We start from the raw sequence: 19,583 nt of genomic DNA, 5'->3' as shown, positions 1-19,583 counted from the left end.
GGAAGATGAAGCAGGATGAGAGCAATAACACGTCTTCCTTTGTGTCTGAAATGGAGCTACATACAGAGTGTGTTCATTGTATCTCCACAGGTAGGTTGTCCCTGAGGTTTATCAAATGGTACTTTTACTTAAGCTCCGCCTCTGCTCTGAATCATTCAGCTGTAAGCATCATGTGACAAGAATTTAGCAAACCTGACTGAACTGCAGCCGGCCGCCAGCAGGGCGGAGACAGGAGGCATCATGCAGAGGTATTGTAAAAATGTAAATCTATCTAATAATTGGAGGAGCGTCTGTCTGTCTGTCTCTCCGTCCTTCGTGTATCTCGAGAACCGTTGGTCGGATCGACTTGAAACTCGGGGGGTGCGCTGATGGCGACCCGACGGAGGGCGGTGCCCTGTTTTCGTGCGATTCGGACGCGAAACACGTTCGATATTTGAATATTTGTCTTCAGTTCTGCTCCTTCAGCCCTAAGCCGCAGCTTTAATTAGGGCCGTTCACACCTACTGAGAGAGTAAACAGAGGAACGACCCTGTGTTTAGGGGGGGGGGGGGCAGCATCTCTCCTCAGGTTCCAATTAAGAGCAGAGGGTGAAGAAATCTGCAATCTGCAAGGGTGCAATTTCCCCCACCACCTACTGGCAACACAAAAAGCATTTGTTCGATTGACTTCAAACTTGGGGAGTGCGCTGCTCGGACCCCGATGGAGTGCGGTGCCACATTTCATGCAATTTGGACTTATTCCAGGACTGTCTGTATGTCTGTCCCTCGCGTATCTTGAGAACCGTTTGTCGGATCGACTTCAAACTTGCGCTTAGGGGGACCTGACAGAGTGCAGTGTGTGTGCCGGGGGGAAGCGCCCACGGGGTGGTGCATGGGGGAACGGGCACTGCACTAGTACAGTAGTTAGTCATTTCAGGAATCACAGAGTAACTCACCATAAGATACGATCACATTGACCACGATAACGATGGTATGCAACGACGGTCATGATACAGCGATATTGTGATATTCGGTACATTGCAAGACAATTAATCTAGGATACATTAGGATATCTGTGAACTGTAACTGAAGAAAATAATATCCCTAAAAGGGCAAAAAGCATGAATGATATATTCACTGCATTGTGCTGTTAGTTTCACAGAATTTGACAAAGTACACAAAGTGCATAGTAGTCTTAGCTTAGTGGCCTCTTTAACACACACACACACACACACAGTGCCACACAGCTCCACTCCACGCACACACACACACACACACACACACACACACACACACACACACACACACACACACACACACACACACACACACACACACACACACACACACACACACACACACACACACGCTCATGATACATTCATGGACATGAAACATTCAGATGAATTTAAGGACACAGGCGTGCAAACAGGACGTGGGAGGGAGCACAGGAAATATGGTGGGACTGGGTTGAACTAATGTCCTGCTGTGTGTGTGTGTGTGTGTGTGTGGTTGTGTGTGTGTGTGTGTGTGTGTGTGTGTGTGTTTGTGTGTGTGTGGGGACGGATCTGCTGAGCGGGCAGGCTTCTTCACATTCACACTGTCCAAACATTTCCTCGTGGGATGGAGACATATTGCAGCGGTGTTTCTCTGCCTGCAGCATCGGCCATAAGGTGCTGCAGCATCAGGACGAGCTGCAGAGCAGACAGTGAGTGTGTGTCTGCAGCATCAGGACGAGCTGCAGAGCAGACGGTGTGTGCGTCTGCAGCATCAAGACGAGCTGCAGAGCAGACAGTGAGTGTGTGTCTGCAGCATCAGGACGAGCTGCAGAGCAGACAGTGAGTGTGTGTCTGCAGCATCAGGACGAGCTGCAGAGCAGACAGCGTGCGTCTGCAGCATCAGGACGAGTTGCAGAGCAGGCAGTGAGTGTGTGTCTGCAGCATCAGGACGAGCTGCAGAGCAGACAGTGAGTGTGTGTCTGCAGCATCAGGACGAGCTGCAGAGCAGACAGTGAGTGTGTGTCTGCAGCATCAGGACGAGCTGCAGAGCAGACAGTGTGGGTCTGCAGCATCAGGACGAGCTGCAGAGCAGACAGCATGCGTCTGCAGCATCAGGACGAGTTGCAGAGCAGACAGTGAGTGTGGGTCTGCAGCATCAGGACGAGCTGCAGAGCAGACAGCGTGCGTCTGCAGCATCAGGACGAGTTGCAGAGCAGACAGTGAGTGTGTGTCTGCAGCATCAGGACGAGTTGCAGAGCAGACAGTGAGTGTGTGTCTGCAGCATCAGGACGAGCTGCAGAGCAGACAGTGAGTGTGTGTCTGTAGCATCAGGACGAGCTGCAGAGCAGTCAGCGTGCGGGCCGGATTTTGGGAAAAAATATTTGACTGGTAATCTAAGGCCTACAAAATAACACTACAGCCGGAGGCAGAACTCGCCATCTTCGGCTGCTCGGAGACCTCTCTGGACTTACCTACAGCTGTGCAACAGTCTCTGACACTGGGGACAACTGTGGCCAAAAAACTCATTTTGATGGAATGGAAGTCCCCCTCTTCACCCTCTTTCCAATTGTGGTTGACAGACATGATCTCTGTTATAAGGATGGAGAGACTCAGGTCCCTAAGGACCAACTCAATTAAAACATTTCTAACTATTTTGGACCCTTTTCTAGCCTACCTCGATGAGGTTAGGGGCAGCAGGTGACTTGCCCGGCTAGTTCCTCATGAGTGTGACTGGGTGGAAGCAGCATGGTGGACTTAGCTCTCCCATTGGTGCCGACCGTTTCAGTCGGTGCCGGATGGAAATCCCATTCCGCTCCCTGCAAGCTCTGCATTGGCTCCGACCTGCTCTGACTGCGGCTGCGATCATATTTGGATTTCCTTTCCACGCCCCCCATGTGGAATCTGTATACCTCTGCTGCTGTATGTGTTGAATCTGCCGAGCTCAAATGCCTGCGCCGCTGCCTTTGAAACAATAACAACAGCAGCGCTAGTCACTAGCTCGTTGCTACACTATGAAAACGATTGATGTGGATTATGCAATGAAGCAGCCTGCATGGTACGTTCGGTGGATGGCTGTAAACAGCCTTTTTCCCCTCTAGTCCACAATAGAAAGCGTCATAAGCCAGACTCTCCCAGTCCCTTTGCTGGGAGAGTCTGGCAAGCGAGACTAGTTCCTCATTTCACACAACATTTCCTAGAAGCACATAAGCACCCTATCCAGCTGGTAGCATGATATTATATTACACAACTGTCATATTGAGTGTCATCGTGGCTTGTTTTTGTTTGTTTGTTTTGTTTCAGGAAAACTTGAAAATAAAATATTGGAGAGAAAAAAGACAGCGTGCGGGCCAGGGGGGGTTCACTGCTATACTTCCTCTCCCCCCCCCCCCCCCCCCTTTTTTTATCTGATTCCCCCTCCCTCCCCCGTTTTCTCTCAAATGGTACTTGGCCAAAAGCCCCTGCATTCCTGGTCATTGGTCCACCCCGTCTGCCAATCTGGGGGGCGTTGTAGACTAGCACATGCTTCTTCTGATACATGTGCAGTCGCCCACCACTTCTTGTCACCTGACAGCGAGGAGTTTCACTGGCAGGACGTAGCGCATGGGAGCATCACGCTATTCCCCCAGTTCCAGCTCCCCCCTGAACAGGCGCCCCGACTGACCAGAGGAGGCGCTAGTGCAGCAACCAGGACTCATACCCTACCGGCTTCCCACCCACAGACGCGGGGCCAATTGTGTCTGTAGGAACGCCTGACCAAGCCCGGAAGTATGGCTGCTGGGAATTGAACCCGGGTCTCTGCGGTGGTAGGAGTTCTTTTACCTCTCCACCACCCAGACCATGCCCCTGAAAACATCAGATCTGAGCTGTGACAGGTTCAGCTGCAGTGTGAACAGAGCCAAAGATCCAGATGTTCTGTAGCTGCTGTTTCAACATTCCTGACAAACAAGAAGTGAGCCCACCCCTTGGCCCAAAGAGGTGGGCGTTCTCACTCAACTTCTCAAATTGATTTCACGTAACACAATCAAACTTTGCGGCCAGTCAGCAGACAGAAAAGGAGGCAAAGCCTCCATTATCGGACCAATCAAACAACATGGAGGCACTGGCATTTTTTCCTAAACTTGGTCCAATGGCAGAAAGGCAGCACCAATGGAAACTGAACACATAGAGAGATGATTGGTGGTGTTGAAATAATCAGATAACATTATTAAAAGTGTGTAAAATGTGAACAGGCAGAAGTCATGTCCTGTTCAGGTCCAGTTAGGAAATATTAAACAAAGATTCTGGTGCTTTGAGGTTCAGGTTTTTGATTGGAGTTGATTGGAAAGTTTGGAAAAAGACTCTCTAATGTTCATCATGCAGGCTGCAGGGCGGCAGCGGCCTGAGAGACATCGGTCAGAGTCCAAAGTGCCACAGGTTTGATTCCACAGCTGCAAGCGTGTCTCGCTGAAGTGCCACTGAGCAACACACTGCTCCCCGGCCTGCTCATTCACTGTAAGTCAGTCACTCAGCAGAATGCTTCAGAGCAACAAGCCAACCCAAAGAGCTGGATCTCTGCTGTGCTTCTCTGGCAGCTTCCAGCCTCCAGAGACTTGGAGCTTTGCAGGAACCGCCTGCCGGTCCTGCTGTGAGCAATCAGTACCATGACTCATGTCATGAGGGATTCATTTCAAAACTCGCCCATAAGAAGTGTTTTGTTGTCATAGACGTCCATTTTGTTTGAGGGAAACAACGTTTCTCCTGCAGGGCCTGCATGGTCCCTCGCCAGCCTCCTGCCCGCATTCCTGAGCCAGTGAAAGTCTGGTCGGGTCCGGCAACATGACACTGCACAACGACATACCAAAACATGACACTGCACAACGACATACCAAAACATGACACTGCACAACGACATACCAAAACATGACACTGCACAACGACATACCAAAATAGCACAGAGAGCGAGAGGAAACGCTAACTCATAGTCGCCCGTATCTTAGCGCGACCTGCCGCCCAACTCTCCTATGTGGCCCCCGAAAAGTCAGGAATGCTTTGTAGGCTTCATGCTCGCGTTCGTCTGCGCTCTGTTGTTCGCCTCAAAATCTGGACTCTGATTCAATCAAATCCTCCAGCACATCTCATGGTTTTGATCACTGGAGCTCACGCCCCCAAAACAGCTGCTTGTCCTCACACAGCACTTCACTTATCTGAAGGTCGGCTGAAGGTCAGCTCTCGACCGCCCGACTGATCACTTACAGCTGTCATAAAATCTGAAAGTGATCCAGAGCCAGGGAAGCTTGCAAAGTGACGAACTGAAGGTCAGAGAGAGAGAGAGAGAGTGAGAGAGAGAGAGAGAGAGAGAGAGAGACAGAGAGAGAGATAGAGAGAGAGAGGAGAGAGAGTTGATCTTTCATCTGGAGGCTTCTGCGACACCGTTATTTTTGCAAATTATTATTATATTATTATTATTTATGCAAAATGTCTCCAAAGCAGCAATTAAGACTTTCCCCCTGCAGAGTGTCTGATGTCTCCTTGTCTGGCAGGAGGACACGCGTGCACTTCAAACAGTTTGAATGGTATCATGCAGCAGCAGATAGTCATTATGTGGCCACTACAAAACCCAAACACACATTCTTGTACATTTCAACAGCAAGTTAGAGAGATGATGGATGGCTTTATCATAATCATGACATTTCTAAGGTCATTTAGATTGATAAATGGTCATGCCGTGTCCTCACTTCAACACTTATGCTGCTCAGTGGGAAATGGGAATAATCTAACCTCGTTCTAAATTTCAATGATAATTATGCTGATAGATTTTGATTTTCATGCTGTGCCATCATATTTCAATGGCCAAATGTTAATTTTTATAATGTTATAAAAGTGAGACAAATTGTATGTGTATAAGCACTTTTCAAATACTCTACTCTAATGAGACACTTTATTAACATAAATTAACATAAATAAAAAACTGTACAAATGTATAGCAAGCAGGGGCGGAGCGACCCTATCAGCCCAGAGGGGGCGAAGCTTTTAGGGGGGCCCACGCCGAAGAAAAATTTGCCTTTTTTGCATGTTTGAATCTGTTTTTGCCATATTTAGTGGAATATCTCATTTTAAACACACCAATGTTATTGTCTATTGATTGAATTCCTCTCACACTCACACCACTGACTTTATTAAATAAAGTCATTTTAAGTCACAACTGTAAAATAGCTGATAGCCCCCATATCCGAAAACACAATTTGTCACTGATTGAGCCAAGTAATATTATGTCCAAGAAAGCCTACAGTGTGAAACCACTTTACAGACAAGCTTGTTCTGGAGAAGAAAAAGAAAAACACAGGTTGCCAGCCAGGCCTCTTCAGATGTTTCAGCACCGAGGCACAGCCCTAGGTTCAGCACCACCGCAGATGGACAGTGACAGGCTGTCACAGACAGCACCCTGTCTGCCCCTGTCTCCCTCTCTCTCACACACAGACAGGCGCAGATTGCCCCTCCCTCCTGTTATCTTCCTCTCCTTGCTTCTCCATACAACCTTGCCCTGAACCGCCACTGTTATTTGTACCTGTTCCCTGTATCTGTTGCCTGTTAACTGTATCTGTTGCCTGTTTCTGTTGCCTGTTGCTTGTTTCTCTGTTAAGTGTCTTTGGGTCCTGAAAAGCGCTGTATAAAATAAATGAATGATTATTTATTATTATAATCGGGCACGTCGGGCCGAAGCCCGGTGGCCTGGCCTGGCCTGGCCAGGGAGGGCGCACCCTGTGCCCTGGTGTACCCTCCGCCACTGATAGCAAGTAAAAAACAACTACTACTTCATAAAACAAACAAAACAAGTGGGCACTGTAACGCTGCCATCCGATTCTTTCAGACACACATACGGGTATTTGGCTGCATTTAGGGGCGGGGCAACAAAAAGTTGGTGCGGAAGTCCCATCGAGAGCCCATCGAGAACGCTAGAATGCGTGAATTGCCATATTTTTCGGGCTTAGTGCAAAACTTTGTTGAAGTGGTGTAGTGCAGGGACCTACAACCACCACCAATTAGATTAGACAAAGTGTGACCTGCGTATTGATTTTGGCTGTTTGGGGGTTTCGCCAGATTTGAGTAGCCTTGGCTTTCATTCAGTGTAAAGATTATTGTGAAATCAAACACTAAATGTAGTTTTGAAGCTATCACAGATAGGGTGACAAGCAGCTTACTTTTGTTATTCGTTGAGTCCTGCCGTCCACAAAGCTTCAGTTTTTGCTTAATCGTCCTAGAGCTGGATCACGTTCATGTAATCAGCCAACATCATGACAAATTTATGAAGAAAATAGTTCAAAAGAGCATCAAAGCCATGGTATGCAACACCCACAATTATTAATCTTACTCTTAAATCACTGTTTAAAAAATTAGAATAGCAAAAATGAGATGAGCTGTTTGGCTTTATAAAGCCCCTCTGGCTCCGAGCCTTTTTTGCTCACACAGTGAGTGGCTCCAACTGTGGTATATTGACTGTGGTATGTGCTCAATATACCACAGCTGTGAGCCAATCAGATTGCTCGATTTTTATAATAGGCTTTAGTTGCATACAGCCAGTTCATCATGGACCTGCATAACGGCAGCAGCCATGGATGATGTGAGATTTGTGATGAAATGTGAAGCCTGGAGAAAATGAAGGAGGCGGCCGGGAGGAGGAGCAAGACAACATCTGCACAACGCCACAAGCATCACACTTGGGATGTAAACGTTTGGTATGGAGCTTCCACAAAGACTACAGCGGCGGGGATGGGCCGGGGCTAAAGGCATGAGTGGCAGGTGAGGAGGAGGAGGGGGCGAATGGACGGACAGTGAAGAGCGAGCGAGGACAGACAGACGAGGCGACCTCTACCTCTCTCGGTGTAGCGGCGCGTACATGTTACAGCTCCACCGCTCCGCAGCTGCAGCACCGCAGGAAAGAGGGCAAAGTGTTAATGAAGCTAAACACTCAGAAATCAGTTAAATCAGTTTTCACATCAAGTACACATTCGTTGAGTCCACATTTGAGCCACAGACCCCCCTTTGTGATGAGATTCTGTCTCTCTGACCCAAATCTGAGAATATCTGTATTGTTTATTTAGTTATGATTTTGTCCAGAATTCCATGACTGTATTGTAAGTAGAGAGATAACAGAGAAACTATGATGAAAATAGTCGTTCTTCTACATTCTCTGATTGTGCTAAGAATTCAGCGGTTTGCCTGGGACCCCATTGTTACGAAGAAATTGTCAATCAATGCATTTTTAAGCAAAGATAAACTCAGCTAGCATTTTGACCAGACATCAGGCACATCAGAGAAATAGATGCTGTTCAACATAAACAACACTGGTTTGACTGGTAGGTTATGACTATTATTTATAGAGTTTCCATTGATGTATTCAACCCAAATATTTTTGGCACAATATTGTATAATACTCAGATTATGGTCAGTCTGGCATGTTTTTGTATATATTGGTCTTTTACTGATTTTTGAAGCGCTTTCTAAAAATCGCGTTAAAAATGCATTAATGCTTCAAAGGTCATAAAAGTGGTCCTCGTTTGTGAAGATTATCCTGCTAAACACAAACTTCGCTGTTTCATACACTTTTGTTAACCACAGAACTTATTTCATGCATTTACCCGAAATCCCCATACAAAAACCCCATTGCCTTTTACACGTACGAGCCAGAAGTGCTACTTCCAGACTCCTCCCTGCAGTACTCTACATAGAGTCTATATAGCAGTTGTTAGAACCTTTGAAATAGAACACCAACCGTTATACAGTAGAAACACTGACTAGAGGCGGGCTTTGGGGTAGGGTTCGGTCATGGTTAAATAATAAAAACGTTTGTTAAATATTTTAATGAGGCTTACCCGGGACACGAACCCTGGTCCTCGGCATCAAAGGACGAAGGCAAACATATACACCCCTTCGACAGAAGCCCCAACCACAGTTTTTAACAAATATGTTTATTATTTAAGAATGATCAAACCCTAACCAAGGTGTTTTGCTTGCCGAACCATAACCTTAACAACCAACATCCTTAAACAGGGTATATGCAGCAATCCTGAAGTTAAATTCAAGACTTTTTCAAGACTTTTTCAAGACCCTTCCAATAAATGTCAAGACCCCATTGCCACTTCGAGCTGTAACGGATTACATCAGCGACACACCTTCAACTAACACTTACTACACATTTTGAGTTTGAGATTGCAAAACTAAACGGTCTTAGTTTGCCATAACTTCTATGCACTTCTATGCAGCGCACACACTGACACAAAACCTCACCACACTGTCAAAATCCCAACACTCAGTCCCGTCCAGCCGCCCCATTAGCTAATACATCAGATCACAATTAGGCCCCGCCCCCTTTTAGGCCGAAAACAAAAGCCTTTCCACATTGATTTCAATGTAAAATAGCACTACCCCAGAAAATTAGAGAAAAATAACAATCAATCTCGTTTATTAATGACCCCAAAACACCATGACATGACAATATATTACAACTCCCCTGGCCATAGCATGGGCAAGATACATTAGAAATATTACTTTCACCCATCTAAAATCATGGGAGTCATGTCACATATTTACATTACAGCCCCGGCTGGTCGTCATATCGACTGCATATCTGCCCTCCGCCCATATCATAACCCAAGTAGGCTATAACATATAATGTTAAAATTAAATCCATACACGGAATTTTTAAAAGGGTTAGGAAATCCTATTGACCGGTCGATCGCGAAGGTAGTGTGGTAGATTGCATGGCATTGAGTTTTTTTTTTTTTTTTTTATAATAAAATAAAATATAATGGAAGTACATGCAGTTGTTTATTTTAATTATGGATCATAATACAATGCAATTGTATTGTAAAGTGAGAAAAAATATTTAAGATGCATCGATAATCGTAATCGAATCGAATCGTAGCCCTCTGAATCGTAATCGAATCGAATCATGTGGCCAGTGAAGATTCACAGCCCTAATGTCAAGTGGTTGTGGGACAACGAGAAAGTGTTGTGAGGTTAGTTACTGCAGGCTGGAAACGATGTGTGTGCGTTTGCGATGTTGAAACTGGACTGGTAGATCTCGGGAGGCTGGCTACTTGAAAAGTAGATCTTGGGTCAAAAAAGTTTGGGCACCCCTGCCTTACAAGATAGTAAATATACCGGGGACCCCCTCATTCTGATTTGATGATCCATGAACCATTTTAGATTTAAAGCATAAAATATTTTCGTTGAACTATGAAGCTTTTGCACACACAAAAAACTGTTTTTATTTATATTTTCCTGAAAACTTTTCGCGGACCCCCTTGCAAAGTGCCACGGACCCCTGGGGATCCCCGGACCCCCATTTGAGAACCACTGATTTAGCCTACATGCATGCATGCTACGGGGAGAAGGGAAGCCAAGCCACCACCCCGGCTTGCACTGCGCGCAGGACGGGAGTTGCGCTACGGGGAGAAGGGAAGCCACTACCCCGGCGGCCTCTCACCAGGCAAGGCACAGACATTACACGCACAAGGGCTTCCCGAGCAGCGGACCAAAATAAATAAATTCACGTAAACTTTTAACAAAATCTTTGGACATGCTATTCACATCGAAAAAATAAAACATTTAAACACATTTAAAGGGTCTTGAATTTGAAATCCACTTAAGACTTTTCAATACTTTTCAAGGGTCTTGATTTTCCCTAAATTGAATTCCCAACTTTCAAGACTTTTCAAGACCCTGCGGATACCCTGTTAAAACAAAAACGAAAATGCAATGAAACATGTTTGAAGAGATTCATGGCATTTCTCTGTCCCCCGTCATCCCAACGGGTGTTTGGCCTTCATCAGACCACAAGGCATTCTGGGTATGCAGGCCATGAGTCTCTCCCCACAATGAAACTGCAGTTTGAGAGCACATTGCTTCCTTAATTTGACATAGTTCCTGTTGAAACAGGATGTGGCGGCGGCCCACGGGACAGAACAATCAAAAGCCTAAAACCAATGGGAGATCAGTTCAGTTTTATTTGATCTGAGGCGAATATGCCACTGTCGTATAAGCCACCGACTTGTCTTATTGCTTATAAGATGCCTATTTCTTATTGCCTTATTGCTGTCTTATTGCTTATTGATGCCTATTTCTTATTGCCTATTACTTATTGCTGTTGCCTATTTGTACTATGTCGTAAACGGAGTCCACTGCACAAGAATTTCACACGTGGTACTTGTACCATGGAGTGACAATAAAAATCTTGAATCTTGAATCTTGAATCTTGATTATTCAAAAGATATGTTGTGTTTTATTGGTTATTATGTTGATGATGTACACCTGCTGCTACAGTATGATGTCATAATGATTCACTGTCTTCCAGGCAGTAAAATTAAAGGCATTTTTTTGGCGTTGAGTGTTAAACAGCTGTGACATGGAGAGTCAGCCAATAAGGTGAAACAGTCACTTTTCATTTCATTTTTACTTGAACTATCAAATAAAACCAAAAATGCTGGAAAACATTTTGCCATTTCAGTATCACACACTGTAGCTTCCATTTAAAATTTTCTTTGGACAACCCAATGTGACGTTTCGAGCTAATGCGCTTCTTCAGACATCTGAATGTCTTCATGTCTGAAGAAGATTAGCTCGAAACGTCACATCGGGTTGTCCAATAAATCATTTCAATGGAAGCTTTGAATGTTGACCTCTTCTGGCCCTGCACCTGCCTTGAAGGTTTGTGGGTGTGCGCGACTGCTTTTTAGCCATTTCAGTATCAGCCTTCAAAAACACAGATCAGTGGAACTAGAGTAGGGCGATATATTGTTATAATATCATTACAATATCATTGTTATGATATCAGAGACTTTGGTTATCGTAATACTGTGAAGTAACTAATGTTGTGTTTCCTGGTCTTAAACACTGGTTCCAGTTATCTTTCACAGTTATACAGTTTTCTAAACTTATTTGACTGTGTTATGTTATGTAGCGTTTCAGAGTGAATTGAACACTGAACGCCTCTTCCTTTCTCATGTGTCAAATCTACTGAAAGCACCAGTAGCCAGCAATCCCCATATTGTTACATAATCGAGGAATTGTGTCAAACATATTGACATTTGATTTTGTCAATATCGCCCCGGCCGCAGGGGAAACCCTGATGATGATAACAGTAATGATGCACTCTGATGATGCATACTGTTCATCAAGGTTGAGTTCTAATAAGCTTTATGAGCAGCACCACAGGCTACAGCCACACTAGCTGGGTTTCCATCCAAAGGCATCGCAACTTGTAATCGAATTTTCAGAAAGTCGGCAAAAGAAAATGCGGTATTATGCACGTTTCTACCCACTACCGTTATGCGTAATATCAGGAATGGTGAAGAGGAGGGGCAATTAATTGACGTGATTAAAACATCACCAGACAGTCAAACCCTCAAATGAGGGAAATTAACCCGGTTCTCTGAATAAATGGGAAGTAAAGAGAAAACATCTTAGCCTGATATTCAGACTGAAGTGGATCAAATCATGATGGAAAGCTTGATGACGGAGAGCGCACTGCTGTCTGCCCCTGCTGAGCTGCTATTGTTACACATGCGTGCCGTTGTCTCGCTATAAAGAACATCACATATTTATTTATTTAACGGTTCTTGATTATACAGTACGGTACGTAAAATGTATTACCAGATGCCACTTCAAATCGGCATAGTCTGGATGTGAGTCGCCTGTTATCCCGCTGTCTTCCTCCGTTAAAACTGCATGTTTTTGAATGGAGCTTGGTTAAGGATTTACTAAAGCCGTTTCCGCTGCATTTATCGCATTCCACAATAACGCTGTTGTCATGTAAACGGAAGGCCCAAACAACAACAACAACAACAACAACAAAAGTTTGCAGTTTTATGCAGGGAGCATTGTCGTGTGACCTAGGCCTTAAACACGATGTGTTACCATCATGTAAACTTGATTGTTATCCAAACGATTCCAAAGGTCTCTGTTTTCACCCGTCCACACTACAACGACTACAACAGCAGAGTTTCACAACTGACTGGTAAGCAGCATATTCAAAGCTCTCTGGTTTCGGGGGTTGGAAACGCCGGGGTCGTGTGGATGCAAGGGGAAAAAACTTAGCAAAAACTGTGCGGTTTAAAATGAAAACTAATTAGTGTGGATATAGCCAAAGCCTCGCCTCTGTTCCCATACACACACACACACACACACACACACACACACACACACACACACACACACACACACACACACACACACACACACACACAGCAGTTGTGTTATCCTATAGAATACATGGAGATTATGTGCAAATCAATAGATGCAAGGCTGCCTGTTTCTGACTCCTTCCTTACTGTGTGTGTGTGTGTGTGTGTGTGTGTGTGTGTGTGTGTGTGTGTGTGTGTGTGTGGACGTTAGTGATGTTGGATTCATGAAACTAGGTCAAGTCCCATGGCTGAAAAGACAAGATGCTCCTAGGCTCTGCAGCGCTGGAGCCTTACATACTGTATGAAGGAATAGATTAATAGATTATTTGGTTTTATTATGAGACAGCATAGTACATTTAAAGCACTCAGCCAAAGTTAACTTTTTCCCTTTTTTGCCATTCCGCCCTCTGAACAAATCATTTCCAGAAGTGCATGTTACACATTTTCAATTAAAAAACTATACTTTTTCCAGACCTTGATTTGTTTTGAAGTTTTTTTTTTTTTTTTTTAAGATTTTGTCTGGTGTTCAATAGCCTACTACTGTATGATAGAATACGCAGATACAGTAGACCGTCCTTGACTGAATTTTGGTGGGTATTTTGATATGGGCCTGCATTAGGTGGTATTGTTTTTAAGAGATGCAATTTAAATTTCGTTGTAGCTACTGGTTGTACAATGACAATAAAACTTTCTGATTCTGATTCTGATTGGTGACAGCGGCATGGTGACAGCGGCTTGTATCGCATGGTAGGCTATCTCAACATTATTCTTCACATCAACAAAAACGGTGGACTCAAAGTGGGTCTACAACAACATAAAAGCTCATCATGTATGTATCGGAACTGAACCACATTTTCCATACTTTTTGAGTCATTTTTTAAATTGCCAAAGTATTCAAGACCTGGAAATGATCAAATTAATTTTTAATAGCCTATGCTACTTTCCAGACTTTCCAGCCTGCGTAGGAAGCCTGAGTGAAGTGTCTCGGGACTGAGACAGAACTCACCCCATGCTCTGAGGAGGCTGCTCTTTCTTCCTGCGAATCTGCCACTTCCGAACTCTCCGTGTTGTTCTTTTCTCCTCGATCAAACGGATTCAAGTATTTTCCTCCCACCCAAAAAATCCGGGCCGAGTTACATTTCGGAAGAAAACGAAAAAACACACACTGACACACACACAATATCACTTCCTAGTCCAGACTCGCCGTCCCCCCCGCCCCCCGACACTTCTCTCCTCTCCAGTCAGTTCTTGTAGGCTACTCCAGCCTTCTTTCCTTTGTCTGCGTGGTCTCTCGACTCTCTCCACCAAACAACGCGGATCTTCCCTACGCTCCTCTCCATGCGTAATTACGCACCGGGAGCCGTAGAGCGGGACCACGGAGGAGTATCGGTGAGAGAAGAGTGTTCTGTTTTCTGTTGAAGCCGCTCAGCTGCCTGGCAGACTAGAGCCCATCAAGAAGCTCCCTCGTGTCCGTGGGGTTTTGGAGCCGCTAGAGCGCCGCCTGGCGGCCATACACGGACGCACACACACACATGCATTTTAACCTCCATATTAAGATAAAGTCTTAAATGGAACCAATTACCAATATGAGGCAAAATTTCACTGACATAATTAATCTGAAACCACATTTTCAACATTACTGCATATACAAAAGTGTGGTTTTAGCATTATTTAGCAAATGCACTGTGCAGACAAACTTCTCATCAGACCGCCCGCATGTCAACTGGGGGGGCTTCAGGGCGATCGGTCCCAGGGTGAACATGCCCCAAACTGACTCCTGCTGCCTGAAGTGTCTAGTAGTATTTTGTGGACCTCTAGTGTTTATTGAGAGTAATGCAAGATGTGGTTAATGTTTGGGCTTCACTGTGGCTGGATGGGTGGGTGTATAATGTACCTGTATTGTATGTAGAAACAAGACAAGTTTGTATGTATGTAGAAACTACTAGCAGGTAAGTAGAGCCCTACTGGCGTGATACGACACTGATAACGCCGATTGAATGAGGTGCTAATTTCCAGATCGGGTGCTGGATGGATGCATCTTACTGTACTGGCTCAAAACAAAACTCAAACCAAACCAAATTAAATAATTACTACAGTAAACTAATACGTTCAAGTTTATTTATATAGTACACATTTTAAACAATCACCATTCTCCCCCCCCCTCCCACCACCACCACCAATAATACAAAATATGTAAAGTGACGAGATCCATGAGTAATTACTTGTCTTTTTTCACCAACAGGGCAAAGTCTATCTTCTCTCAGTGGAGAACGCAATTTAAATAACAAATCAAATCTTCAAATGTACTTAAGACACATAAGTCTGTGATGTGTTTTTGTTGTTGTTCTATAAAATAAAATTCAACATTAGAATGGCTATAACAGCTACCACAAAAAACAACAATGTGTACATTTGTTAATCCTATGGGAGAAAATGAATGACTGCTCTAATCACTCTGATTTACAGGAAAGATAGTCTCCTGTTACTGGGAAGGGAGGGGAGCCATGAGAGGAGGCTGGCAAGTGAGACTACAGGAGAGATGATCAGAGGATCAGAGTTTTCACCATCATCAACAGCTGGACCGAACAATGGGTGTAGTTTCTCATTGAAGGTGCATCCAGTAAACGAGTAGATATGAGCTGCAGCATCTACGTCATAGAAGGAGACCAGACCCTCCTCAAAATCCACAAACACCCCCACCTTCTGAGGCTTGGATCTCAGAGAGAGGGGGACAGGGAGATGGTCATCAAGAGCGTAATACAGATTTCCATTAATCAACTTTATACCCCAGATGCCATTTGCTGGGCTCAGTTCGATGTCTCCCTTCCTGTTGATCGACCCTCTGGCCACTCCTACATCCCACTCAGTCTTCTCTTTAACTTGAACCTCGTAGTAAAAACTCCCTGAAGAGAAGCTCTGCTTTCCTAAGACACACACACAAGGATAGAATCTCTCTGGGTTGTCTGGGAGATTCTTCCGTACATCACCACAATGGACTTGTTTCTCATCATCAGACAGGATGAGATGGTTATGTGCTGTATCAGGATCCAGAGTCACATCCACTGCATACTGCTGGACCCTCTTCAGCTCAGCCTTGTCCACCTCTTTCCCGAGAGACTTCTCCAGCTTCTCCACAGCTCTCCTCACAGTCCCCACATATGATGAACAATGGACACTGACCTCTGTCCAGTCCTTGGTGTGTGGAGGAGTGTTCAGGGATGGGAAGCTTTGGAGGAGGTGGAGGTGGTCTTCAGTGCATGAGAGCTGCTCCACCTCATCGCTTCTCTTCATCAGCTCAGAGATCTCCTGTTTCAGCTCTTTGATGAAGCCTGCAGCCTGTTTCTCTGTTGTTTTATACTTCTCTTCAATTGTCTCAAAGAGCTCAGCCTGGCATCTCTCCGCAGACTGCACCAGAGCAGAGAGGACCTGCAGACCATCTGTTATCTCTCTGTCTGCATCTTGCTCGCTGAGCTCTACTGAGCGTTTCATCTCCTGAAACTTCAGCCATCTCTCCTGGATCATCTGCTGAATATCAGCCCCCATCTTCCCCAGCTCAGCCTTCTTTCCTTCAAATCCTTCCTTCAGAGGGACAAATTGATGTAAGTTGTGGTCTGACTCAGTGCAGGACTGACATACACACATCTGGTCCGTCTTGCAGAACAGCTCCAGCAGTTTATCATGCTCTTCACATATCCTGCCTTCCAGGTTCTGCACAGGATCGATCAGGTTGTGTTTTCTCAGGCTTCTGATTCTCCGATGAGGTTCCAGGTGAGTCTCACAGTAGGAGGCCAGACACACTAGGCAGCACTTCAGGGCCTTCAGTTTGGGCCCAGTGCATATGTCACAGGGAACTTCTCCTGGTTTGGCACAGCTGCTGGCATTCATCTGAGCTGATTTTCTGACCTCAACAGCCATCTCAGACATGACAAGATTCACACAAAGACGTCTTCTTGTGAAAGGGTGATTACACAAGGGACACCTGTACTGGGCACCGACATCCCAGTTCTGTGTGATACAGTTTTTGCAGAAGCTGTGTCCACATGTTATGGTGACTGGGTCAGTGAACACATCCAGACAGACGGAGCATCGAAAGAGCTCTTCAGATAGGAGATTGCTGGCAGCAGCCATACCTAGACACGGAGACCAAAAGTGAAAGTGTGAGATAACAATATACTGTAACACACAATTCTTGGATATTCAAAAATATCAAAGTTAGATCATTGGAATATGATCAAAAGTCATTCTGAGTTAAATTACACTTCGCTCAAAACGTCATTTGACAGGGATGACCCGTCTCTGACCTATAATCTACATCTCACACATCCAAAACCAAAGAACTCATCACAGACTTTCACAGACGGAACCCACCCCCCAAGACACCCCTCTACATCTCCGGACAACCCATAACTACCACAGACACATACAGTGGTGTAATGTAACTAAGTATAAATACTTAAGTACTGTACTTAAGTATTTTTTCTGAGTATCTGTACTTTACTTGAGTATTTATATTTCTGTCAACTTTCACTTTTACTCCACTACATTTCCCAAATAAAATGGATACTTTTACTCCACTACATTTCCCCCAAGCATCTTAGTTACAAAGTAAAATCAGAAGAAATTGCGTAGCCTGCAAGCAATCAGGTTTGGCAAATCAGTGCTCCTAGTTTGCAAGTTACGTTAATCACAATCCACACGCCATTCCATTTGGTGGCTGTAATGCAACATAACGTTGTTTGCCAGCGGCTATAAAAGTCAAGAAGAGGAAATAGACTTCCACTCAAGCCCAGGGATGTCTTTTGCTTGATTTTTTTTGCAGCATTTACTTGTACTTTTTACTTTCAATACTTAAGTACATTTAATATCAGAAAATTACTTGTGATACTTAAGTACAGGAAATATCAAGTACTTTAAGACTTTTACTCAAGTAATATTCTAATGAGTGACTTTGACTTTTACCAAAGTCTTTTTCTGGGAAGATATCTTTACTTTTACTTAAATATGGTTTTCGAGTACTTTATACACCACTGGACACATACAAATTCCTGGGCACCCACATCAGCAACACACTCAAATGGGACAATAACACCGGTCACATAATCAAAAAGGCCAATCAAAGACTAGTCCACCTCCGGCAGCTCAAAAAATTCAAAGTCAAACGCAATCTGCTCCTCCAGTTCTACACAGCCATCCTCGAAAGCATCCTCACCTCTTCCATAACCGTCTGGTATGGCAGTCTGGACAGTCATTCACGTAACAAACTCCAACGCATAATCAAAAAAGCTTCAAAAAATCATAGGCACCCCACTCCCATCACTAGACTCACTCTACCATAAACGCACAATCACAAGAGCACAAAAGATAGTTTCTGACTCATCTCACCCAGCTAACCACCTGTTCCAACTGTTGCCCTCTGGCCGGCGCTATAGATCCATTTCCACCAAAACAACCCGGTTCAAAAACTGATTTTTCCCCACTGCCACCAGGTTTCTGAACTCCACTCACCTGTCAATTTTTTCACCATATACCGGTCATCTCTGTCTATGTTGAATGACCTGTATTTATGTTGCTATTTGTTGTCTATGTATTGTAATGTCTATGCTGACACAGTTGCTATGTGCTGTAACATGCTGTAGGCCTACCAAAAGCAAATTCTGCCGACTCTGTTGTGCAGTCCTTAATAAATAAATGAAAAGGAATGAGAGTAGGAGTCTAGGCTTGTGTTTTCCCCCTAAAAGGGCGCGAGGCCTAATTGCCGATCGATTCAGCGTGACTGACGTCACTCGCCACCCAGAAATGCGGAACCCAGCGGCAGTTAATAGTATGAGTTGTGCCAAACAAACGTTAATATCTCAAAAACTATACATCACATCGCTTATATTTCGACATTCTGAGTGAGAGCAGAATTAGCTCAAGAGTTTGATGTATAATATACATGTTGTGTTAAAGTTGTGTGAACTGTCGCAGTGTTTAAAATGTAAACAGAGTTAACTGGCTAGAGTCAGCCACTCAAGCCTCGCGCCACTTGGTCTCCATAGGGTTCCATTGCCGTTGCCACCCAGTGACGCGGTTTGTTTACCAAAATGCTGCTCGGCTGATCCCTCGTATTGACTTAAACTGACTCATTTAACTGCCAACATTGGGCTGTGAAAAAGAGGGAGACTTTCTGCATGGGGTATAGACGATAATAGATAATAGATAATTTGACTTGCATTGTCAAGCTAGACCCTTTTCAGTCTCTCACCGCCGCTCACCAACTTACCTCACAGACGTCCTCCAGACTACACTCCCTCTCGTTCCCTCCGGTCTTTATCAAACTCACCACAATGGGTGCCAAGAACACTTCTGAATCCTCACTAAAACGTGACCGTTGTTTAAAGCTACGTTGATTTTGCAACAGCACAGCAGGTGGCGGTAATGCTCCGGAGTGGTTGCGATTTTGCTAA

The 19,583-nt window shown here is 44.7% G+C and overlaps 1 protein-coding gene across 1 annotated transcript in view; it reads right to left on the bottom strand.

Annotated features, from left to right (window-relative positions):
- Positions 1 to 14,329, bottom strand: part of LOC310787052 (homer protein homolog 3-like) — a 54,698-nt gene extending 40,369 nt beyond the window's left edge. Inside the window, exon 1 of the mRNA XM_083648386.1 lies at positions 14,144 to 14,329. Within this exon, the coding sequence (XP_083504512.1) occupies positions 14,144 to 14,148 (5 nt within the window). The 5' untranslated portion in view covers positions 14,149 to 14,329. The remainder of the gene's footprint in view (positions 1 to 14,143) is intronic.
- Between the last annotated feature and the right edge of the window lie 5,254 nt (positions 14,330 to 19,583).

The sequence above is a fragment of the Poromitra crassiceps genome (assembly GCF_964638095.1).
Source record: "Poromitra crassiceps genome assembly, chromosome: 12".
In the NCBI taxonomy this organism is placed as follows: Eukaryota; Metazoa; Chordata; class Actinopteri; order Beryciformes; family Melamphaidae; genus Poromitra; species Poromitra crassiceps.
Note: the sequence above shows the minus strand (reverse complement) of the source record. Positions and strands in the feature narration are given on the sequence as shown.